Below are 26,454 nucleotides of genomic sequence, written 5' to 3'. Positions count from 1 at the left end.
GGGTTGGAAAAGCAAACCTGTACAGGGGCAGATTCTTTTGCAGCGTTTACTATTGTTATATACTCATATCTATGAAGACATGAACTGAAGCTACAAGGATCCATACCTCGCCCACTGCCTTGACTTTGTTTCCCAGAACTAACATTCCAATTGGGATACCTCTAAGGTTAGGGCAGCTTCTGATGTTGTGACCTGATGGGCCAGTCTTCACTACCTTGTACACTCCAGGTCCACCTCGAAGGAATGGCATATCTTGTTCTTGCATCACTGCTTCCTGTGGGCAGTGTGAATTTAGGTCTTTGAAAAAATCATCAGTGTTAGACCTAGATTCCTGAGAAATAAAAAAAAAACAAAAGGCAAAACAAAACAGAAGAAAACCTATTAATAATACCTTCACAATCTTTAGATAGGAAATACTTAAGACTACAATAGCTAAATTTCAAACCTAAAAGAGATAATAGTTACATTGCTAATTTTATCGCATGATGATAAACAACTATCAATAAATTGCAGAGTAACTGAAAAGTCACCATATTACATATTACTATAATTACTTATAATTAAAGTGCTATAAATGTAGCTATTCATAGAAAAGGAGTACCTCATTTCTACTGTTACAGACAGATTTACTCCAACCACCTTCACAAAACCTTATTTCATGCTGACATAAATCACAATAAACACGCATCTCCTGCCGTATTTGTCAAAAAGTCTGGGACAGTGTAACAGGAATTTGAGTATTATGATGTGCTTTTTTATTTCATGTTTATAATACACTGTTATTTTAGATCAAGGGCAAAATAATGACAGAGCAGCACAGCAATACCATAGATTCTTAAATGCACACATAAAAATTAGTGCATACTTATTTTCACTGCGGTAATAAAAATGGCCTGCTAAATTTCACCTGGTACCAATTACAGATTAAATGCACATACTAATTTGAAAGGAGAAAACATTTCTTGAGTTTCCTACCAAGAAAAGCTCACAGCTACTAAAAGAAGACAAACGTTAGTATAGTTTTTTCAACCAGATACAGCTTAATAAGAAGGCTACTGTACAGAAAAATACGAGGGACAGGAGTAACGCAAGGGACATTTCTATCAGAAGAAAGCAAGTGAGAAGCAGGAGCCAGGTCTACTATGCTTATAATGCAAGTCACAGGTGCTTTGAAAAAAACACCTGAAAATTAAGAACATAAACAATGCCCTATGGGATGCAGCCAGTGGTTCACTTAGTCCAGTATGTGTTCAGCATTGACAACAGGAGATGCTATTTAGAAGTTCATATGGGTCTTCACGTGTGGTCTGTCCCATATGTATCAACAGCATTAAACATCTTTTTATTATGGACATTAGAAGGTATATCATATTTTCTTTGGTGTTTCTTTGTGAACCTGATTTCTTTAAATCTGTTTAATTTCTTTTGAATGTGCTGATACTTCCAACCTCCCTAATCTCCTGTTACAACACTTTGGAAAGGAGTTCCTTTCCATCTGGAAAAAGAATGCTTTGTTTCCTCAGTTTTAAACCAAGCTTCTACTTATGTCATTTCCTTTTTAAGTAATGCAATTTCTCTGATCTCTTTAATTATAATTTTGGGATGGAAATCTGTGCTCTATGTCCAGAGTAATACAGAAATCTTTCCAAGAAGCCTTTACACAAAAATGAATCTGTTCTGCAAATCTGTATTTTTCAAAGCAAGTCAACTCAAGCTGAAGTCAATTGGTTTAAGGGAAAAAAAATCTGTATGTTTTAAAGACAACTTAAACATTGTCTAGATCTCAATATAACAAAAAAAGAAGTTTGCTATTCCAGGAAAAAAGATTAAGTGAAAACCAAGTTTTTAAATCTCTAAACCAATACGCAAAACATGTTCATCTTCATTACAAAGGTCATGAAGAGAACTTGATATAAAAAAATCACTACACGGCTGCAAAGAGATCTAGACAAGCACTTTTGTAGATAAACTACTTAACTATTCTTACTATAACTATGATTTTAAGAGATTAAGAATGGGCTGAGTATTGATAAAATATTTGTGGCTTCACTTATGTAAATAACATCTTATTGGATGCTGTAACAGTGTATACTCTCTCATATACTATTACATTCTCTAGTAAACAGAGACGTATTATGTTACTAGCCATCTCTCTGAATTTCTGATTTTGCTTGTTAAAAAAGGAGAGTGCTACTAATGAATTAATGAAAAGTCAATACTCTGCCCTAGTACTTCTTTTCTCATCCTAAAAGGAGAGACAGATACAGCATTCTATGAAAATCTGCTACTTCCTGCAAAAATAATTCAAAGTAAAACAGACTTCAAAGAATATTTTTAATGTGAAGTTGAGTTATAAGGTACATTCTTAAAACATGAGATAGTGTGACTGTTCCTGTTATTTAACTCACCTTAGGGGGTAAAGCTTTGGAAGTCCATGAAAAAAAGTCCAAATCCCTTACTCCTTGGCTAGCATTAAAGACATTCTGAGCAACAGAGTTTAAAAAAAAAAAAAGACACATCAACAAGGAAACAGGAACAAAGAAACACTGGAGGAAGAAGCTTCAGGTACTATAAAGCAAAGTTTCTTCACAAGTAAATTTACTGATAGAATGTTTTGCAAAAGTGGACAGCTTTGTTTTCTTTATCAGGTCATCCGAGTTCATTGCTAACCATGGCAAATTGTCCATTAAACAATAACAGTTTAGTACGCCAAAAGCTTGAAGTGGATGTAGTGTGTCATGCCATTTACTGAAATTAAGAGCTGGACATTTCTTATAAAGCTTGAGACTTTGTGCACAGAAAAATTCCACACAGCTGTTTCACTGTAAAAAACCCCATTTTTTTACCACTAACCCCAGATTTACAACAAGACAGTCTGCTGCTCTGAAAAACAATTCCAGTTATTGCAAGACAACTGCACATGAACTTTAGTCACCGAGTCAGAACTGTAAAGACACAGAAGGGCTAGGCTCAGTAGTGCTGAAAGCAATTTGTCATACACAATGGTTTCACTACTTGGCACACCAAAATTACACTCCTTACCAGAGACAAAAAATTCAGAGAGGGCTGTAAGGAGAATGATCACTCAGATTTCATTAGTTTTATGAAATACACAATGTGTTTACTAGTTTATCATAAATTACAATAAACCAAATAGAGCTGCCAGATAGAGTTCATTAATTTGAACACCTAGGACAGCAGTTTTTCATCCTTGGAAAACATGAAAAAGTAGCCATCTTTGCTCCATCAACTGGTTTCTACTCATTTCAAAGGAATTTTTACTGTCACTGTGAAATTAAAGAATTAATAGTACATACATATTAGTATTAATAATCAGTATTTATGACAGAACTGCTTTGGCAAAGCCACTGTTTTATCAGTATGAACAGAGGCATCAAAATCTTATTTTCCACCCCCTTCCTGGCAGGGGAGCCAAGTGAAATGGCTGGAGAGCAGTCACATTAGAATGTAAGAGTAGTTAGAGAAAAGGCAATGAATCCCTTCAAGCAGAAACAAGTACAAAACACTCTTGGCATGCCTCCTCTGTATTCCTTGAAAAAACATTAACATGTTAAAAGTAAGTGAATCCAGACTTCTAACTCACAAAAGAAGCAAGTCATCTAGCTATACACTTTCTGCCAAACCTCTGCTTAATCCAGCTTCAGTAATGCAAACGATTTGCAATTTTGACAAAAACATGGAGATTATCAAGCACCAGCATTCCTGTAGAATTTAGTACCTCTACCCCACATTGAAAGACATACAAATCAACTAGTGAGATAGGTTTGAGGGCATTGGGAAAGGTGGGAAGGCAATAAGACAAAGATTGGCAGAGTAAAAGCTTATCAACTTGGTAGATAGCTATAACAACTATAAAAAGCTTACATATGCCTAATGAGAGTGCACTTCATAGGCTTCCAACCTACTTAAATCGACTATTTACGTTGCCTTGCAGCATATCCCATGTTTACTGATGGAATTCTACTCTACAGAGAAACATGGACCATCCACACCTAAAATAGTAAAGCATACTTCAAAGGTCTATTTTTGTACGTTATAAAGCTGGATGTGTAAACCACACAAAAATAATGAACAGCAGTGAATTGGGACCGTATTGAGTTTTCCAAAGTCAAATTCCAGCACTTAACCATGGACTAGATGCACAGTTTTAGCCCAACAGCTACAGAGCAATTCCTCATGAAAGGACAGGAGCAACAAATGGAAAAGCTTTGACTAGACAGATTTTCTAAGAAAGCAAATGACCACAGCTCAAATAAATAGAGTCTCGTAACTACAATGGATCTCTTTTCCTATGACTATCAATCATTAAATAAAATGGCTTTGATAAAAATATATATAAACAGTGTACATAGGAGATTTAAGATACTCAACTGCTTGACTTATCATAAAACACCTAATGTCAACAAATAAATATGAAATGTAAATACAACCTATATGTAAAGAGGACAAGAGATCAAAATAAACCCTGAAAAACTACTGTTTCTTCCTTGTTCACTGTTCAAATACAGTGATGAACTGGAATAATTAAAGCTTTTTTTTAAAAAATACTTTTTACATATTTTGTAAAGTGTACAAAGTTTTTATTTACTTAAAGGTTGATGACAAAAAGCCTGTCTATTTAAGTGTGACAAAGTAATGTAATTGGAGTTGCCAGCTCTGCAAGCTCACGAGCTCAATAAAAATGGAGCCTAATCAAGTAACGTGACTTGAATTTGACCAGGGAATACAGTGACTAATTCAGCCATTTGATTTTTCATTTGTATTTTTAGCCACATAAGAGATTATTTTAGTCTGCTTCCTTCTTCTGAAGCCAATATTGGTAGAACAGGTTTGGATTCCAAAAATTCCAAAACCAGATCTTTTTACAAGATTCTGCTCATCACATTGTTCAGTTACCCAAATTAATTGAACAAGATGAGCAGATATGGATTATTTCTCAATTTAATCTACAGAACCTTCAGCATTTATTACTTAATTGACTATCTTTTTGCCACAGGAGTTATTCACTTCATGGCAGCTGCACTGATCAAATTTGACAATTTACAGATATAGTTGTTTTCTCGGACGATTCAGGGAAAGCATGTGTATTATTGAATACCCTTAACTTCGTAATCACCTTAAAAGAGATTTTACTTTAAAACTTTCTACCAAGAAAGGGGAATCACTTTACGTGATCAAGATTTAGTAGGAAGGAGAGTTTTAACTTGAGCTACAAAAATTAAGAGCTCACACAAGAGTCTACTGAATTTCATCAAGTTGCTATGTGTAATACTAGCACAGCATATAGTAAGAACTAAGCCATTCAAAAGTAAGCCACTGAACTTCGACTTTTGGTTTGTGGCCTTTAGGAAAGGCAATGTTAGAGAACATTTCTTCCTTTTTCCCCTTATTATTATGAAACAAACCAACAAGTTGTAATGCTTAAATATGGTATAATAAAATTAAATAATTTCAGAACATGTTGAGTCCTTTTAGAAATTTAAAATATGAGAGATTCAAAGAAACCTTCCATCTGAAACTAGCTCAAAACACATCTCCTATTATACATGGCAACATTGTTATAACAGTTCCTTTTGTAGGACTTCTGCTATGTTGGCTACTACTGTTTACTGATCAGAAGCTAAGAAAGCATGCTAATTTTGACTGGTGTCATTAAAGATGTAGTTTCACTGGTCATTTAAAAGAAAATAAGGCTCTTAATAGTCTAAATGGTATCAAAACTAATTCACAGCACTATTTAAGAAAAAAGGTGAATTCTCTTTTAACATGGTAAAATTAAACTGCTGCATACAAATATTAAAGTTTCGTGAAAGTATTACTTAGCAATTTTTGAATGAGTAACAATTTTTAGGGTAAAAACTACAAGTAAGATTTAAAGCAAAGCTTAATATTTTTTCCATTTTTTATGTATTCTACAACAAATTAGATAAATAAGCCTGTCGTCACAGTGTTCGAGTGACTGATGGCCAAGTACAGAAATAATTTGCCTCCAAAATACAATATTAAAGTAATTCCAGAAATAAGGATTTTATTAAAAGAAATCTCCAAACAGAATTATACCAACAAACAATTCATAGACAAGAGGGTTAATAGGAAGACTACCTAGTTGCATCATATAGAAGCATAGAACGGTTTGGGTTGGAAGAGGCCTTAAAGATAATCCACTTCCACTCCCACCCTGTCATGGGCAGGGACAGCTTCCACTGGATCAGGTTGTTCAGGTTTTGTCAGAAGATAGGCTGCAGCCACAGAGGATTTATGAACTGCCAGACCTGGCTACTAGCTAACAGCACAGTTTTACTGGAACTGGGAATATCTAAGTTATTCTATGATCGGAAAACATAACAGAGTGACATTACAGGCTGCAGGTGTCTATAATTTGGACAAATATTTGTTAGCTGTCTTCAACTGCAGCAGTAGCTCATTCATACTCAGAGGGGAGATTTCTATTAGATACCAGGAAGAAATTCTTTACTGTGAGGGTGGGGAGGCACTGGAACACGCTGCCCAGAGAAGGTGTGGATGCCCCATCCCTGGAGATGTTCAGGGCCAGGCTGGATGAAACTCTGAGCAACCTGATCAGGAGAGTGTCCCTGCCCGTGGCAGGGGGGTTGGAACTGTATTATCTTTAAGGTCCCTTCCAATCTAAACCATTCCATGATTTTCCGTAAGGCAATGAATCAAATCTAAATAGCTGTATTTGGAACTCGATCTGGTTCTAACATTCTACCCTGAAGAAACCAAGGTATCCCCCCCACTCTGCGAAATGCACAAAACCAGATAAACCAGAAAGCCCTGCACTTTCATAAATATTTTTAGAAATACTGGTTCAGCTAACATACTTTTTTCTTTCTGTCTTTTTTGAAAACTTTTTTAAACTGTATCTTGTTTCCAGAAAAACTGTAACCTTTGAACTGTAGTGATGGTTATCACCATTAAAGTTACCCAGATAAATTGCGTTCACTCTTACTATAAATTCAGTTTTTTAAATTACTTTTTTCGACAGACCTCATGCTCTGCAATTCTTTGATCAGCTAAAAAAAAAAAAAAAAGATAACCCAAGGATTCAGGTGTAAAGCTCACAAAACCCAAGAAATTTTGCAAAATGCATCAATTACATTGATTCACTGCAGGCTGCAACCCTCTTCTGAAATCATGGCATCAGTGGACCACCTTACAAACAACGACATCTGGTACAGACTGAAATCTTATATAATTGTACTTTTGTACTCTGTTACAGTGTTCCTTGCACTTTTGCTTCCCTTCTAGGAGAAGCAGCTTCAACATAAAAAGCCTCCAATTTCTACACTCCACCCTCATTACACAACAGCCCTCAAAAATGCAAACACATACAAGATCGTATTTGGTAACTAAAATATTGTTTACCTCAGGACTCATTTGCAGCCTTAATTAAAGAAAGTCTTGTAATGAGGATAGAGTGTACTTTTGGATATTTTTCAAAGGCACCTTTTACTTACGTCAACAGGTACCAGAAGGCTCTTGCCAAGATGCTGGTTAAAAGAGAGACACCAGGCTTCAGTGTAACCATTCATGTTAGGAACATACTTCTTTATTGTCTCATCATTCAGCCTCAGCCAAACACCATCATCATTGTGGATCTATGGGAAACAAGCAACAAAAACGAGCCATGCCCTCCTGTAACTGTTGCAGAGCCAGTAAGGATTAACAGACTTCAGACAAACAGACAACAGTAGCAAGGAATGAATGATCTTCACTGTGCTGATAAAATATAAGAAGAGATAAAAAGGAATATGAACCAAATCAGAACTTCAAAGTAATGGGAAGCATATATTTTTAAAAAGCAAGGTGCAAAGATAAATTGAAATCAGACCACGCAATAATAAGAGTTGCTTTGAGAGAAAGGAGGAGAGAAAGCCAAGCCTTTGTAAGCTTCATAAGTTGCCCAAGTTTCTGTTTTTCCACTTACTAAACTGTAAAAATACTCCTTGTAGATTAAGTTATACTGTAAGAAAAATACACGCATAGCAGTCTAGAATCCTAGTGATCTTTCAGAAGCGTAAATGAAAGATGTAATGAAAATGACACCTACACCTGAATTTTTGCATATAGTTGAACTAGTCATGAACAGCTAAATCCTTAGAGATATTGTTATAAAATGAATTCTGGGAATTTTTTTTCCTTATATCGGAGTCTCAAAAGTTTGTTACACAGGTTTCAAGTAAGTATATTAAAAGGAAATGACAGCTTGAAAAATTAATTAGTAAATATTCAGATTTTTCTGATTTATGCTTTTGTGTTCTTAAGTTATTTACGTCAATGTTTAAACATAAAATACCCCATTATTTGCATAGAATCATAGAATCACCAGGTTGGAAGAGACCCACCGGATCATCGAGTCCAACCATTCCTATCAAACACTAAACCATGCCCCTTAGCACCTCGTCCACCCGAATGAATTAACTTTACATCTTAGCCCAATTTTCAACAAAAACATTTTATTAATTACCTCGTCAATGAAAGTGATGGATCCATTGACTTTCACTATGCCTATTTGCTCACTCTGAAGGGAAGGGTGGCTACGGATACGAAGCCCTGCACTGTCCTTGGCCACAAATTTGCGAACCTAAGAGAAGCAAAGGAAGACAGTAAGGAAGAAAAAAATTGGAACAGAGATGTCAAAGAGTAAAAAGAAATAGGTTTAACAGATTCTGAAATGCTAGTGACGAGATAGCAGTCTTAAGAGTTACAGTTTGTTGCTAGTTTCCCATGGTTGCTGTACATAATTTCACTTCTTTACTATAACCATAAAATCATAACGTAAAAAAAATCCCCTAAAAGTGCACCGACTCAGTCTTGGAAAGATCTCTTTTTATACCACACAATATTCCGTATAAGCTTCCAATTCTTTTAAGACTGGTAAAATGATTTACCATGAAGGGTCTAGGGTGTTATTGAAACAGACTCTACAGACACTATCTACAGGACTGAAAGATGTCTCCTCTTTCAAAGAGACTACAACTTGGAAGAAGAAACGTGACATGCAAGCAGAAAAACACAGTGAGATGATTAAACACTAGGTAATGTCTAACACCACCAGATGTCTAAATTTTGTCAGGTATTTTTAAGTGTTGTAAACACAGTTACTTGACAAAATGTAGATATTTTGTATGAACCAGTCACCTCAATTCCCACTGTAACAACTGAAGAGAATGACAGTACTTCCACCCAGCGATTTATCTCCTCTTAGACCAGATGAATCTTGCACTTTGGCTATAGTAAACAACACAGCTTGGATAATATTATTGAAGTTCTGTTGAGATTAACCTCACTCAGTAGGAATTGAGAGTTTTAATTTAGATAATGAAGTAACCAGGAAGACTTCCTTCCAAGAGAAGGAAGAAAGCCTAGAAGTGTTTTTTTGATAAATGTACAATGATTCTATAGAAAACTGTGCTGAAACTAAAAGTAATCTTATTATTTTTATTTTGAGGTGTGGGTGCATGGAAAAGAACCTTATTAGTGGCAGAAGCAGACACTGGATGCATTTACAGACCGGGGAAGTGTCCAACAAAGTTACTGTTTCTAGGTTATTCAGAAAGTTGGATCACAAATGAATCGGGATGAGCTGTACACGTAAAAGGCTGACAACTACCCGATCTTTTTTGGAATGATATATTTCTTGGCCACCTTCACTGATGTAATAAGACAGGAAAGGATAACCTTGCAGCATTTCAGAGCTGTGTATCTTTTAACACAGGCTTATTACACACACAAAAAAAGCCTCATTTAATATTCCCCCCTTTGCATCTAAGAGGAAGTGGAAGATGTCCTCTCATCTAGACATTTTCCTTACAGCACTGCCATACCACCTTTCAGCTTTCCTCTGTTATTTATGTCTACTTTAGTCCTTCAGAGTGGAACAAAAGGTGAAATGGGGAAGTCAAAAGATATATGGGGAAGTCAAAGGATAACTTCTAAAAATAAAACTGCAATATTCTCAGAAAGGAAGACAGCACTAAATAACCTAATTTGGGATTTTTAAATTGACTGAAGGAAGATTTTTACCACAAAACAAAATCTTTGTAAAGCCCTTCATCCAATTAATTTGATAGTACAATGTCAAAGAAAGTACTAACAATAGTCAGTGGCTTTCATAATTGTTTCACAATGTTTATGTGACAAGACAAGATTAAGGCAGTTTCTGCTAGGCAGAACAGTTTTAATAATGGAGAGAATCATAGAATCATAGAATGGTTGGAGTTGGAAGGGACCTTAAAGATCATGCAGTTCCAACACCCCTGTCATAGGCAGGGACACCTCCCACGAGATCAGGCTGCCCAAGGCCCCATCCAACCTGGCCTTGAACACCTCCAGGGATGGGGATGCCACAACTTCCCTGGGCAACCTGTCTCACTGCCTCACCACTCTTATCATGAAGAAACTCCTCCTAATGACTAGTACAAAACTGCCCCTCTCCAGTTTATATCCACTCCCCCTAGTCCTACCACTACAAGTCTTTGTAAAAAGTCCCTCTCCAGCTTTCTTGTAGGTCCCCTTCAGGTACTACGAAAGTTGCTGTAAGGTCTCCTCGGAGCCTTCTCTTGTCCAGCTGAATAACCCCAATTCTCCCAGCCTGTCCTCGTATCGGAGGTGCTCCAGCCCTCTAATCATCCTTGTAGCCCTCCTCTGGACCCGTTCAAATAGTTCTATATCCTTCTTATGTTGAGGATTACAGACAAAAAGAAAACGGATTTAATATCTTAGAGTTTATCCCGTACATGAATTTCATTCCATTCAGCACGTTAAAGCGACTTACAAATATCCTTAAGCCCTGCACCACTATGACATGATAAAGTATGTATTAAACAACAGTAAAATTCCACCCAAATATAAATATCTGGATTATTTTTTTCAGTTCTCCAAACCTTGTTCGGCTGAGGCTCTGCTTTTGGTTTAATAAGCTGGGTTCCAGGAGGTATCATTCCCTTTGGAGGATCCTTTACTTTTACTTCTAGTCCAGCATCTATAAGCAAACAAAGACTAAGTTAAAAAAAATAATATATATATATTTAAGGGGATATATCAGTCCAACAGTAACTACAGTTTATCTACGGTACATCTCAGAGTAGGCTAAAATAACCAGTCGCTTATCTGTCTGCCATAAACAACACTTGCAGTAGCTCCATGGTGCAAAGTACTACTTCCTCAACATTTCGATCTTCACATGTGGAAATCTACAAGTATATGATGTGATGCTGTTAATGGGTATCTCTCATACCTTGTATACACAGCACAATTAGGGAATTTTTTTTCATAATAGTGTCTGTAGGGGTATGTTTCAAGGAATGATGAACACAGAAAAGTTAAATGTTTGAGTGTGCAAGTAAAAGCTCCCCCACAACATCCTTCCCTCTAAATTGGAGACGTATGGATTTGATGGGTAGAATTTTTGGTGGATATGGAATTGGTTGGACGGTTGCATCCAGGATGTCAATGGCCTGACAGAGATCAATGATAAGTGATGTCCCTCAGGGGTCTGTACTGGGACCAGTACTAATATCTTCATCAATAACAGCCAATTAGATGCTATGGCATAAAATATTCCCTTATACTATAGTCCTACGGACTGTAGTGTAAGTTTTACAGCAAGGAAGAAACACAAAGCATTTAAAATTAGCACAAATAATTGAAACTTAGGGTAGAGTTGCATTTAAGACCATCCTCTCTCAGTTTTCCATCAGAAGGATTGAGATTATTTACTCCTACGTGGTCAGGAACAATTTCCCCTTTTCCTAGTTTCTTCAGTGCTTTTTTTCCCTTTCTGTCTGTCGCTTTCTTATCACTGAAATAAGACATTTTTCTTGCAACACTGACAGTAGAGAATAAGAAACTTATTAATTATTATCTTGTAGTCCAACCCCACTATAAATACATGATTTGCCAAATATATTCCTATTTTAAAGAAAGAATAGCTGTGGTCTTTTTTATTTTGAGAAAGAGGAGGGAATTTGATAAAAGGCTTCTGAAACAAAACTCAGGTTCTAGATTTTGCTATTAACTGTAATATTAAATATTACAAGTGACAAGACATACATTTGTCAGTATACAAACAGAATACAGTATAAATTTCTGCTTAAATATAGTCAAAATTAAGTACCTATTTCAATTCCATCTATTGTAACATGGATGGTATAGAGACCAACAGCTCCAGGAGTCCAGTTTGCACAATATGTCCCATCATTATTGACTCTGATCAACATGTTTTCACTGGGTCTAGGAAAAACCAAAACAATTAAAATTATAAATCTTTACACCACATTTATCTACAGCAAATTATTAAAGAACACATTCAGAGAGTACATAATACAAATAAGGAATCAACATTATAACAATTAAGAATGAAAGATTTTTAAAATAATCTCTAAATTTAATAAAAAGTAATACACAGTTTTTCTAATGTTTCCACCTTTCGACAAGTCTACTTCGCAGTCCAGGCTTGTGATTCTCATTATAAGAAGTGACAAGACTTATTAATTTCAGTCCTATTAAAAAGCAATTACTAAAAACTTACCTCTTTGGTGTTGGTGAAGCAAAGCGTAGTTCTTCAAAGGAATAATTTTCATATGCCTAGAAAGAGATGAAATTCATCAGACAAAATCAAGAGTTATCAATTATCCTAAAGTAAAGAGAAAAAGGAAGCAGAATATTTTCTCGAAGAACATACTAATCTAACTTTACACTCACTAGAAGTATAGAGCAGGGATGCAGAAACCGATTCCAAAGCATAGAAATAGTAACGCACACATACCCACATATGAAACAAGCATCTTTACTATCGAAATAATTGCAATTTAGAGGGAAAGTGAAGATAGTTATTGCTAACAAAAGCTTTGTTCACAGTCAAGCATTTGAATCTCTTTCAATCTCGCTTGCCTAACACAACGATGGTTTATAGAATCCTAGAATGGTTTGGGTTGGAAAGGACCTTAAAGATCATCCAATTCCAAACCCCCTGCCATGGGCAGGGACAGCCTCCACTAGATCAGGTTGCTCCTAAGTCTCATCCAACCCAGTCTTGAACACCTCCAGGGAGATGTTCAAGACCTCTCATGAGAATGCTAGTGTCTACAGTAAGGCTACTGAGCCAATAGAAAACTAACCTTAAAAATACAGAAGTAGTTTATGCCAGTTTACTTCTCTAGTCTAGCCTGGTACCATGTGCTTTCCAGAAGATGGATGGGATAGATAAGCCTAAACTGTTGTGAAATCACTGCCTTAGAAAGAAATCAAATCATGATAAACTAAAGATACGTCACAGAAGAAAAAAGAATGGAAGCTTTTCGGTAATCACTCTAAATTGAAAGTCAGCACATACACCTGTTCTGAGCATTGATGAAGGTAGGAACTTCAGAGGATGCTGTCAGACCCTTACACAGCTTAAATTAAATTCAGGAAACACCTCTTAAACAGCCAGGAAACAGCCATATACCATACAGAAAGCATACGCTACTTAAGATGCAGAGATAATCAGAGACAATGCAAACAGTTGCCTCATCTGACATAATCCAGGCTCATTGATGCACATAAATCCCTGAGATTCTGGAGGTTTTTTGTTTGAGCTGTCTGTGAATCTCCAGAAGATCCCCCCAAAAGGTGTTAAATGTAGAAGCCAAGCATGTTTCAATATTAGAGAGAGTTTTTTGTATTTTCCTTAGTTTCTCTTTCACTTTTTCACTTTTACCTTTAAAAACATTTGTAGTGCTATCTAATAAGACAACTTGCATTTTCTTTTTATTATCTTAGCCCCATTCAAGCTAAAATTTCTTGCAAGTTAGCTAGTTAACATGAGGTATTCCTCACTTGAAGTGTCCATCAAATCTACAGATTAATTTCTGGACACCTTACACAGTCAGTTACTCCAGAGGATCTAATGCATCATAAGGTGTGCCACTAACATCTGTGTGAGCAGGTTTGATATATGTTACAGGAAAAGAAGCAGCAGGTGCCTGTGCACAATGATAATTTGGGTTTCAACTTTGAATAAATAATATATTTCCCACTCCCTTGAAGTCAGTGGTAAAAATACCAAGTATTATCAAGCCAAGAAGTGATCTTTGCAGTACCTCAAGTTAAAAAAAATGACAACTGAACAAGCAAATCATGCTTCTTTCCTTGATATACACCCCCTGGTTCTAATTATCTTTTTAGACATGTGATTTAGAAAGCTTTTAAACCATTTTTTATACACCATATTTATCTCATTGCTCCTTTATTGATCCATCATTTATTCGCCAGTTACACTATTCACACATAGCCCCTGCAGCACTGTCGTCTGCAGTAAACAATCCCCACACATTCTAGAAGATGCCAGTCTGCCAATTCCTCCCTTTGTAAGTCCACATTGATTAAACTAAATATTCTCATTAAGTTGTCTAACTGCCAGTTATACACATCGTGACATCTGTTCTAAAATATACTCAAATCAATACTAGTTATTTAGTTTTCACCTCTCTAAAAGCTGTTGCTGACAAAGCCTCTGAGCTAATCCATTTGACAGAAGCTCATTTCAACAGACGTTCAATACGTATGCATTGATACACAAATTATTCAGATGGTCTTTTTACTATACTGAGCTCCCGTTTTTTTCTACGTTCACCAGATACAGTTTTTAACATAGATTTACTGAAACAATTCAACCCCATATTGGTTTGACTCCTCTCCACCATTTCAATAGCTGCTTTAATTTTTCTTGAGTGACTCAGACTGCTTTGTTAATCACTGTAACCAAAATTAAAGACAACTTCCCTTTTTAAATGCTTATCCAGTTTGTAACTACTTTAGAGTTCAGGCAATTGGCCCTTTTGATGCACCTAGCTTTCTGCTGAACTTAGATGTAATTAAAAAAATTTGTAACTAATGTATTCTTAGATTGCGACCAAACTGAAATATTCTTTTTTTTCATGTCCTTTGCATACCTTTACCCACTCTGAATGCTAAATCTTACAGTTACATTGCAAAAATGACAGCAATTTACCTTCATCATTGTAATAGCAATATAGCGAGCTTCTTTTACTATCATCGGCTCATAGGAAGAATCAAGCTTTGGTGAAGGAAGTCCTCCAAAGGTCATATCACCACTAGGGGAGGCAGCTGTTGCTGGACTACCTGGTATCCTTTGCACCTTTTTAACTTGTTCTTGTTGCAAAGATGTTTTTTTCTGAGAAACAGGAATAGCTTTGACTTCTACCTGCAATAAGATGTGGAGCACAGAAGATGATTCAGGGTGATCTTCAGGACAATCTTTTAGATCTGACAAAATGCTTAGAGCACTCACTATAAATCCAGCTGCATAAAATACTTCCATGTCTACACTCAACATTTTGCAAAGCCAAGCATGGTATCTCCAAAAAACATAGATGGACAGGAAAGAAGCACCCAACTGACTTTCCACACGATCAGTAAGGGCCAGTGCCAGAGCACTCCCTGGGAAACAGCATGTAGTCTGGTGCGCCTAGCTCAATTTTCACAGAACAGAAAAAGCTATGTAGTAGGGAAGGGAGCCTTTCAAATGACTGCACAGGTATCAGAGCGAATCATCAAGGCCTGATAGATTTGGATTGGCAAGTGGCCAGTTTGGATCTTGGCTAGCTATGCCACCATACTTTATCAGTACTGCATGTCTATACTGTTCTCTTTAGTGTATATTTTATCTGACCTCCGTTAATGCAGGCGACAAGAGTCAGCTGTACTTCATTTTCTGAGGAAGAACAGACTATCTCGAAAATAAGTTTACTCACTACTCATCCTGAATCTGCAATAAAGCGCATTTAATTGCTGCAGATTTCATATGCTCTTTCCATTTGTTGCAAGTTATATCAGCACACTGCACACTGAATGAGTCCAACAGATTAAAATAACACAGATCTTAATTCAATGTAACACATTCATGAAGAAAAACAGTAATTAGACAAGAAATCCAGCAACAATTTTATGTGTATATTTTGACTTAATCTTTTCCTAAATGAGAGTAAAATCACGACTTAGTTTTCCTTTGTCACGCATTTAAGTCAGTAACTGCACATTTAAATTTCAATCAAACTCTACGACCAATTCTTCTGTTAACAGTTGTAGACTCACACTTCATTATTGCGTTTACAGCTCACTGTGAGGTAACTCTTATTACATCTTAGACAAAGAACAGATTTGATTCCTTATCACAGAAATTATGCCTTTGTATAAGGTACTTTACCTGCTTTTGTGCCTGAATAAAAGCAACTCTTGAAAATATTTGTACTACTCCAGACTAAAAATGGGCTTGAAAACTCAGGTGTAACCCAATTTATTAAAACATGAAAAACACTGTTCAGTTCGGGTTTTTTACACATTTTACTACTTTAAATCAAGCAGTCAACTTCTATATGTATACCATAGGTTTTACTCCAAAGCCTGCAAGGGTTTTCCAATTCTAACTAGGGTTGCAAAAAGCACCCGAACAACCTACAAGACCTTCTAAATACTTGTAACAGAAGAGGAGGAAGTGCTGATCTAGTCTAAATAAAGTGCCTATAAAACAGAAACAACGTGCTTCTGATTCTTTTTTTCTATCACATTTATTCAGTTTATAATTGATAATACTCTTTCCTGGCTTACAAGTTAAAAAAAAGGGTTCTTGTCACATTGCACCTCATCACCATTAAACATCGTCTAAAACTCATTATTTCCACAACTACACATGTAGCTCATTACAGAGCAGCTATAAATTGCATGAAACAGTATTGGCATATTAAAGAATTTGATCATTTCATGGATTTAAAGGTAAGAAAGTCTGACTACGCTGAACTTACACATGCCACTTCCTGCCCTATACAGGAGTATTCTGTGGAGTAGCTACAACAAATAACAAAAGAAGGCACGATGAAGCATAAGAACAGCCAAAGATCACAGTAATTACCTTCATATTAGGAACATGAACAACCTCCCCATACTGGTCTTTTGTCTGTACTGTAATAACAGTTGGCCAACCACATCGAATGTCATCCTTATTCAAAATCAGTGATGTCTTTTGGGGATCCGCATATGAATCTGGCTGAAGCCATCTACAGCAAAGACAAACATTCGACATTAAAATCTCTTACATGCCCCCAAAAGATACATTCTTACTCAGTACAAACATGAATTCCAGCTAAGAAAGGATGCAGAAGTTGTGAATATTTAAATCCTTTTACCTAATATATTAAATAGAAACAATGCAGTCAATTTGTTTTACTTAATTAAAATTTAATGCAGTTATTAAAGTTCTACAGGTGGCTGTAGAGACAAGTAACAATGCACAGGTTTTCAAATTTAATATGCACTTAAATATGTTCTATTTTGTTGCAAAAATTAAACATTACAACTACAAAATAATGGGTTCAGTCATGCAGCACAAACTTTTTACCTTGCAAGTCGTCCACCACTTGATCCTGCTACACAAGCAATGAAATCCTCCAGAAATGACTGCTCATTGCTTTGTACCTGCAGTGGAAGACTTCCTTCAAGAGCTTCTAAAATGGTTGGTGAGTGAGATAGTGCCAAGCCTTTCCCAAGAATGCCAGAGTGAGATTTGCACACCTTTTTTTTTTTTTTTCCCCAGGAGTTGAGATGGAGATGAAAAAATGGGAGACAAAACAGTTTTTCAGTATCTTGCATGCAGACACTTTCCCATAACATGACACAATCGGCACAGACATTTTGGGCACTAAAAACCATTCAAGTAGGAGCAGACTGGATTAAAAAAGTCAGTTCGCCTATAAAACAATAACTTAACTCAAATGACATTAAAGGAGCTTGAATTGACAAAGAATTTCTGGAAGAAGAAATAACAAGAACTTCCCAGAAGGTAACAGGAACTTCCATGTTAAAAGCATCCTAAATGGCTGCTTGGTGACTAGGAGAAGAATTCTGAAAATGTGACCAATAAGTGTGTTCCAAGAGAAAATAAAAATAAAAGATATAACTTATAGAAAGGCAGATTTCTTAAGAAATATACTTTTAGGTGAGACAAAGTGAAAGAAACTCCTTCTTTGCAAGAAGGGAAGACTGTGAAGAAATGCATAAAATATTTAATAGACAGGACTAAAAGCAAAAATGAATCCATTTCTCCCGTTCACACTCATAGCTCCTGTTCCGAGTTGTAACACTTAAGGGAGAAATATGTAAAGGGAGAAATATTTCTTTCAAGGAACATCTGACCTCTCCAAGACAGTTTCTATTTACTGTTCCATCATCAAAGGCCTAGGCAATAGTTTCATACTGTAGCACTGATAATACTATGACTGTATTATCAATCCAGAACAACTGCAATCATACTGTTTGGGGCTTTTTAAGTGTTACTGCTCAACTGAAAAAGTGATTTTGTTTCTGCAGTTACAGAGACACGCAGGACTAATTTTAGTAACATCTAAAATTTGTTAAATCATGCAGGCTAGGCCAGACACCTATATATTTTGAAATATATTTGGTCATCTAACTTCACCTATGACAGCTAATGCAACTTTTTCTAAGCAATTATTTCTAAAATAATAAAAATAATAAACCTCTGTATGACTTTCTTGAACCATTTTATAACAATCCAGATTCCTTCCCATTATAAAAACCTCACAAGTCATTTTCTTCTGTAGTAGTCAAAAGGTTTCAATGCAACTACGTGTTGAAACATGTTGCAACGTAAATAAAAAAGGCAGCAGTATACCTGTAAGGCAGCCTCTTCAAGAATTTCAAGATCTTCTTCAAATTCATTACCTGCTGTAAAAACAGAACTTAGTTTCACAACAAAAAACCAACATACTTTTCATTAACAATAATACTGACATTTACCTATATACAGTGGAATGCAAAATTTAATTCTGTTTAGTGAACCTTCTTACATTACAAAATCTAAGTTTGCAAGATGATCTGTCACATTTTTTTAACCAACAGCTGGAAGAGTAATATTTTCAAGTAACATGCAGCAATGTGTAGTTCAGTGCACAAGCAAACAAGATATGTCACACAACACAAAAATTTGGTACTTGTCATCTTATCTCCAAGACAGTATGTATGGCAAGTCTTTAGATGAGACAAGGTACTTTGAGAAAGAGATTTTGGAAAGTCAAGACAGATTCTGGGAAGCAGTACCTGTAAGTATGCACCAGCTGCTCCCCCTTTTAAGAGTTTACCCCAGTAAAAGTATTCGAAAACCTGATAAAACTCTGCACAATTTTGTAAACTGTGCTTCCTCCTTAAAACAGGAAACTCAAACGTATTCTATTCTACCATATTTCATTCTCACAAATGCAACTCCAAAGTCTGATTACAGGGTGACCAGAATTGCCAAATACAGTCTTTTAACAGACAAGTAAAACAGGTAAGGTTACTGTATTTCTACTCTCTCTGAAAAGAATGTTAGGCAATTCTACAAGTAAGAAGCAAGAAAGAGAAATTAGAATCAAGTACTGTGGCATTGTTTAAATTCAATGAAAAGAATATTTATAGAAATAACTACTACCAAATTTGAAACAATTAATTAATAATGTTAAACACATTGATCAATTCCAGATTGTTGTTCAAGTTAGATCCTTCATCACAGACAGATCTGTCTCTTGAGAAAAAGTATCTTAAATTTGAGTCCTGGAGAAGAGGCAAGGATGAAGCATCACTTTCTGAACATGGTAACTCAGACTGCCTGTTCAGTTCCCTCTTGTTCTTGAGTTTGACCAGGAGGTCTTGAATCAGCCACGCTGGTCTCTTTCCTTTCCTGCCTGACTTCCTACATCTGGGGACTGAGCGCTCTTGTGCTTCATGTAAAGCATTCTTAAATATTTGCCAGCTCTGTTCTACGCCTCTGTCCCTGAGGACCACGCCCCAGTGGGACCTACTGAGTAACTCCTTGAAGAGTTGGAAGCCTGCTTTCCTGAAATTTAGGGTCCTGACTATACTCCTTGCTTGTCCCATATCCCTCAGGACCTTGAACTCCACCCACATGCTTTCAATCCATTTGCGGCTAGTCTTCAACGACAGCTCTTCACATTCTATCCCTTTCCTGAGAGAGAGGTCAATGCCTCCACCCCTCCTTCCCGGTTTATTCCTTCTGAACAGCCTGTAGCTGTCAATAGCCACACTCTAGTCATGGGATTCATCCCACCAAGTTTCTGTGACGGCAACTAGATCACAGCTTTCTAGTAGCACGGTAGCTTCCAGGTCCTCCTGCTTGTTACCCAAACTTCATGCTTCTGTATAGAGGCAGCTGGGCTGCCAGTCGATTCACCTTCCTAGTCGACCCTTTATTACCCACAAGGTGTTTTGGAGAAGTATTCTCCCCAACACCTACTGCCTCTCGAGCTTCCCACTCATCTCCAGAGGACTTGAGCTGTGTCACGGCATCCCCAGCACGCCCCTGGACAGCAGGTGGAGGGCCCATACCAGCACCCCATCCCTCCAACCATTGTCTGTCCTCCCACCACTTGCCATAGGTAAGACTGATATTATCCCCCTACCGCTTCACATCTAGTTTAGAGCCTTGCAAGCTCCTGGGCAAAGAACCTACTCCCCATCTGAGAAAAGTGGCTGCCATCCAATACTTGCAATTCTGGTGCCATGTAGACCATCCCATTGTTGAAAAATCCTAAGTTGTTGCAGTGACACCAGCCACAGAGCCATGTATTAACAGACTGGACCTATCTGAGCCTTTCAGAGTCACCACCTGTAACTGGAAGGAGGGAAGAATCACTTGGGCCTCACCAGCCCTCACTAGCTGTCCCAAGGCTCTAAAATCTCTTTTAATCCCCATCCAGAAGTCTAAAGAGTATCTGAGAATGAAGCAGGATTTACTTCACCTACTTTTGGGCAGTGAAGCACACGTGTAGACTTAGATATTACAAGACTTCTTTATAGCAAATGGAGGAGAAAGAGGCTCCTCCTTTGGGTGATTAATTTCATTTTTCTTACATCTTCATCTTAGGATGACATGAGCCATCCTCTAAAGACGCCTACATTGACTCTAGAAGAAAGTTAGAGCTACTAGCTTAGATCTAGATGCTAAACTTCTAAATGCCAACATTAAACCAATGAAAGTTACGTTGCTAATTCTTTTCTTAATTCTTTTTACTTTCTTTAGCCTGTATACATACACACATGGGATAAAGGAAAACTATAGAAATCATAAAATAAGTATGAAATGTCAAACAAAAAGGCCTGCTTGTGTCTACACATTACAAGACAGTCTTTTATATGATTATATAGGTTTGTCTTAAAGGACACTCCAATCCAAGAATAAAATGACACTCTTCTGCAGATAAGCTGTGGCAGTAATACAGTATTTTTTTAAGATACCATTTCACTTGCAGTAAAAGGTAGAAGGTACTTTAACTAGAATGCAGAAAAAGTCTCACAGTAAATCAATTAACAGTGCCCTAGAAAACCACATTACCTCTTTTCCTGCCACACTGTTTTTAATGAGACACCAAGCAAGACACTTACACAAAGCAAAATTACAGACAATTGAAAACCATCTTAGAAAAGCTAAGCAGTGATTTACATCTGAGAACACTTCCACTGCCACCTATATATTCATCAGTTTTGTTCATTCACACAGTCCAGTGGTCTTGTAGAGAAACAATGCTTGTATATGATCCCTTGTTGTCATTAGCTTTGTAATATTATCAGAAACACTAATAGATTTGGCTGAGGTCTTTGAGCTGGTGTTAGGTAAACGGTCAGATGAATTAATTGTAATTACAACAGTAATCAAGAAACTTTACAGGCTACACCTATCCCTCCTCTCTTGCAGACTACACACAACCACTTTTATAGGTGGCTGAGAATGCTTAGCTAACTTAACCACATTTTACTTCAAATTCCTTTTACCTGTAAGCATACAAAGCCAACCTATATACCACCTACTTTCCCTTCTGGTTTTAGACATACAAGAATGAAAACAAAACAAAAAAAGCTCTTTAGAGAGAAGTGTGAAGTATTACAAAACCTAGGAAATTAAGTTAGAGGCATTTAAATTTCAGGGGGGTTGGTTTTTATTTTGTAGCAGAACAGTAGGATAAGTGAGTGCAAGGGAAGTTAACAAAACTAAGGACTTAACACAGCCGTTTTTAAGATAAGAGGGAACTATTTAAACTATAGAATTGCCTGTACTTTTGAGAGAGAAATACAGACCTACCAGTGCAATTGAGGTGACTATTTACAACATAAAGTTGCATATTCAAATATGCAAGCAAAATAATGGGTTAAAAAATTCAAATTAGGTTTTGTGCTTGTAACTGTGTACTGATCAATGCCCTCCTGCTCATTAATACACACTTCCAGTCTCTTTAACAATATTTGAACTTGTTTGTGCTCCTAAAATGATCAAAAAGATATCCCATTATAGACTATAAGTCTGTTTTTCCTATACACTAATGTTAATTAGGAGAAACACTATTACACAGAATATGGTTGCATCAGTAGAAAGTTCTAATTTCATCTCCATATCCATTAGTTTTCATAAACTCATATTCTTCCTTACATTTTAAATTGGATTTGGATTACTGTAAACTTTTATTTACTGCATCTGCTGTAAAGGTATAGGTTTATTTTTGTAATTTAAAAATACCAGCAGAAATATTTTAGGCTACCAGATCTACAGATGCAACTGTCACTTACCATTTTAAACAAGTAATTTTAAACTTTGCAATTCAATGCTGCAGGTATTTTTCATTCAGAAAAGTGTGGAGTGCAGGGAGAAAAAACAGTGAAAGAGAAATACAAATAAGATACCTGCACATTTGTGAAGTACCACGAGGACACTGTAGGATAGAGCTCGTACACTGACACACTACCTGTGGATGGGGTGAGTTGGTTCAGACTTAAATGACCAAGTTTCCCTCCTCCCCATACACATACGAAGGGAACAGTGTAAGCAGAAAACAATGCCACTCTATTATCTTGATTAATCCAGTTTTAAGAATCATTTTTTTCTGATCATCTCTAACTAATAGCAGCATTAAGCATTAAACTAGTATTCATTCAGAAAACCTGAAATGATGATGAAACAAAAAAGCATGGTCTTTGAGTAGGACTTACCAATAGGAAGTGCTAGATCTTTCTTCATCAAAGCTGCTGCACATGATCCTCCTAAATTGGCCAATTCTTTCTCCAGCTGAATAATACCCTTCAAATTGAAACATATTTTAAAACAAAAAGTATTTCAGAAAACAGGACAATGAACGTGTTTCTCTGACACTGCTTTACCCTAGGAGACATTACTTTGTGTTCCAGTTTGATGTTTCTTAGTGACATTCTTCCTGTCAGACAGCTACCATGGGTTATACCATGCTTCTGGGCTGAAAATTATTTTTATCTTTTGTCTGTATCATTAAAAAGAAAGAGAACTTCCTAATACAAAAAACTATCAATACAGACTCAGACTGCAAAGCAGTGCCTCATTTAAGCTGTACATACATACAAACCACAAAAACTTTAGATTAGAATGTTTAGGCTATAATGAAGTGTGTTTGAAAACAATGACTTGCAACTTTATATGATATAGTTAACATATTGGCTAGCGCTAACCATTAAAAATCTGCCAGCAGCTTCATTTGTAAGTTCTTGTAGAAAACTAATGAAATATAAGAATCTGCATCTTTTTTTCTGCTTAAGTGAAGATTATTATTATGACTCAATCGTGAACTAGTTAGTTCATCTACAGGTTTTATGAATCTGATTTGCTGTGAGCCAAGGAGACCATCATAGCTATGTATGTTTTATTATCTGATATGTTATGCGATTCCAAAGAATCGCATGTTTTGAAAATAAAGACATGATTTAGCTTGAGATGAATCCAGAAATAAGATGAGGTAAATCTTCTGTGAGGGCTCCAGTGTAAGGAAGACAACCTCCCAAGACTATTTTTATGGGATTATTATAAAGTTTATTTTCAGTAATTTCTTAAAGTAAGGCAAAATAAAGCACTGGCCCAAGGACATGAGAAAAAAATCTTCCCTTTGCAGGAAAGAAACAGCAGTGGAAACAATTCATGTCCTTAAAGGCACGATGATGGCCATTATGCAAAATCTCAGGTAGCCTGAAGGAGCACAGTATGTCCAGGGAGTCCGAGAATTTTGGTAGAAGTGAACTTTGGAAAAATAACGCAAGTTTGTCATCCCATAATTGCAGCAACAAATATGAATCACTGCATACCCAAAAGCCCCAAACCTCTGGATTTGTGACGGAAGACTAGGTCAGGATTTTAGGAAATTTCATATCCCATTGACACACTGACTGTCATGGTTATTTAGAAAACCAAACGAAAAGCCATCTGAATAATAACCAGTTAAGATTTACAAACACATCTGTAATAAAAAACGTTAAAAACTTACAAGAAATAAATTTAAGAATGTTCCGCTAATATTATTTAGTCAAAAGTAGAAATATAATTATTTTTATGAAAAAAACGGCCTTGTAGGTGCAGCAATTGTAGCCATTTCACTTCTTCCTTACCTCATCAGATCCTGGACTAAATTCATATCCAATTGCATAACATTTGAAACCATAAAAACAAGCTTTTTCATCTTTCACATAGTCTGATGCAGTCTCCAGAGAAAAAAGAGCTTCATTTCCTTGTAAGAAGTAAAAGGATACATAAAATAATTAAAATAAAAATTTTAGTATTTCTCCTCTTTTTATACTTTTCTCCTACATGACCGTAAATGAAACTTAGTCTTTAGATGTAACATGTAAAGTAAAACCATGAATAACATGCAGATCAACACATCAAACAAGAAACTTTATATAAACATAACTGACTGATGTAAAATCAATGGCACATAATGAACTCTTGCCAGTTTGGATGAAGATATTTTTTCAACTTTAGTTTTCTAAGATAATTTTGCAGAAAAATCAAACCTCCTTTCATTATTTTAATAACTCACATTACTAGAAATTATCACAGTATCTATCTGTTACCTGGCAAGACTAATACCATGGTAGGCCATCCTGAAGATCCAGAGAATTTTTTCAGCTCTATCCATGAATTAAGGTTTTCATGAACAGAAGCATGTTTTGGTCCAAATCCCAGACTCTGTGCAATTCTGACAGGAATTAGTAAACGGAGAACATCCTCAGACTGAGCAGTGCCACACTGAGTATCAAACTCTATTGTTATCCATCTGACACATTCAGGAAAAGTCACCTAAAACAAAACAATTACCCAATTATGTGCAAGTTTTGAGGGTGGTTGCTTGTTTGGGTTTTTTTCCACTTAATTCTTCATTTCCATTTGGTTTTAACTCTTAAGGCTATGAAAGTGATTCAGTAATATAATTCTGTACAGTTGTTTTGATATGCTTTAGACTAACATTAACCTATTTTATTCTCTGAAATTCAGATATACCTACAATGCCTTGCATCTTACTGAATTATAATCCTGTATTATAACTTATGTTCCGATTAAGTATTTGCAGATATGATACATTTGTGATTCCTCATAAGAACTCTGCAAAGGATCATTAAACACATTACCACTACAAACACTTAACTCTCCAATACCTTTTGAAATACAAACACACTTTCAATATGTTTTATGCAATCCTAGAAAAGCACACAGCAGCTGAATTGCATTTGTGAATATGGCTTGCTGTATGAAAGCATGTAGTTACAGAAATTCAGAAGTCCTAACAGCTAAGCCTAAGGCTTCAGATGAGTTCCATAAACTTAGAGAACAATAACAGGCATCATTGTTTCAGGAAGATTATATGATAACTACATTTTCTACAGTGGATGTCTTCCTTTCTCACAAGACAAGCAGGTGGAATACTGGAATAGTAATTAATCATCTCCTCCAGCTCTTACTTGATTCCAGGTTTGCTGCCTCTAGGGGTTTACAGTTGTAGGATCAATGTGATCACAGAACTCACTATTTTAAAGAACTGAAACACATCGCTTATCTCTCAGGCATGTAATTTTTCCCTCAGTTCTTTACTCACAGCTAGAAAAAAACACTCGTTCTCTATTGATGTTGAGGAAAACCTAGTTTCATTGCAGTAGCCATCATTTAAGGCAGAATGAATCCTACTCAAGAGTCATTTAGCAAAGTTAAAAGGACTTCACAGATTTTTGCCATGCCAAGTTATGGTGCGAGCGAAGGTAAAGTCATAAAATGGCTTGGTTTTGAGGGGACCATAAAGATCATCCTGTTCCATGGACAGGGACACCATTCACTGGATCAGGTAGCTCAAAGCCTAATCCAGCCTGGCCCCGAACGCATGCAGGAAACGAGCTTACACAATTTCTCTGGGCAACCTGTTCCAGTGCCTCATTACTCTCACAAGAAACAATTTCTTTCTAATATTTAATCTATATTTTCCCTCTTTCAAGCTGAAAATCGTTACTCCTCATAAAAGTAATTAATTAACAATTTAAATTGGCAGACCATCAATATTGAAA

The 26,454-nt window shown here is 36.3% G+C and overlaps 1 protein-coding gene across 1 annotated transcript in view; it reads right to left on the bottom strand.

The window, feature by feature from the left end:
* The window catches only part of MYCBP2 (MYC binding protein 2), a 184,012-nt gene that overhangs the window by 56,604 nt on the left and 100,954 nt on the right, over window positions 1–26,454 (bottom strand). Inside the window, exons 41-53 of the mRNA XM_069879988.1 lie at window positions 24,976–25,201; window positions 24,511–24,629; window positions 23,095–23,182; window positions 18,734–18,783; window positions 17,441–17,613; window positions 16,955–17,099; window positions 15,038–15,250; window positions 12,575–12,630; window positions 12,161–12,276; window positions 10,929–11,026; window positions 8,510–8,626; window positions 7,500–7,640; window positions 107–331 (exon numbers count right to left, since the gene is read on the bottom strand). Of these exons, the coding sequence (XP_069736089.1) occupies window positions 107–331; window positions 7,500–7,640; window positions 8,510–8,626; window positions 10,929–11,026; window positions 12,161–12,276; window positions 12,575–12,630; window positions 15,038–15,250; window positions 16,955–17,099; window positions 17,441–17,613; window positions 18,734–18,783; window positions 23,095–23,182; window positions 24,511–24,629; window positions 24,976–25,201 (1,767 nt within the window). The remainder of the gene's footprint in view (window positions 1–106; window positions 332–7,499; window positions 7,641–8,509; window positions 8,627–10,928; window positions 11,027–12,160; window positions 12,277–12,574; window positions 12,631–15,037; window positions 15,251–16,954; window positions 17,100–17,440; window positions 17,614–18,733; window positions 18,784–23,094; window positions 23,183–24,510; window positions 24,630–24,975; window positions 25,202–26,454) is intronic.

The sequence above is a fragment of the Phaenicophaeus curvirostris genome, chromosome 1 (genome assembly GCF_032191515.1).
Source record: "Phaenicophaeus curvirostris isolate KB17595 chromosome 1, BPBGC_Pcur_1.0, whole genome shotgun sequence".
In the NCBI taxonomy this organism is placed as follows: Eukaryota; Metazoa; Chordata; class Aves; order Cuculiformes; family Cuculidae; genus Phaenicophaeus; species Phaenicophaeus curvirostris.
This window is presented reverse-complemented; position numbering and strand designations above follow the sequence as displayed.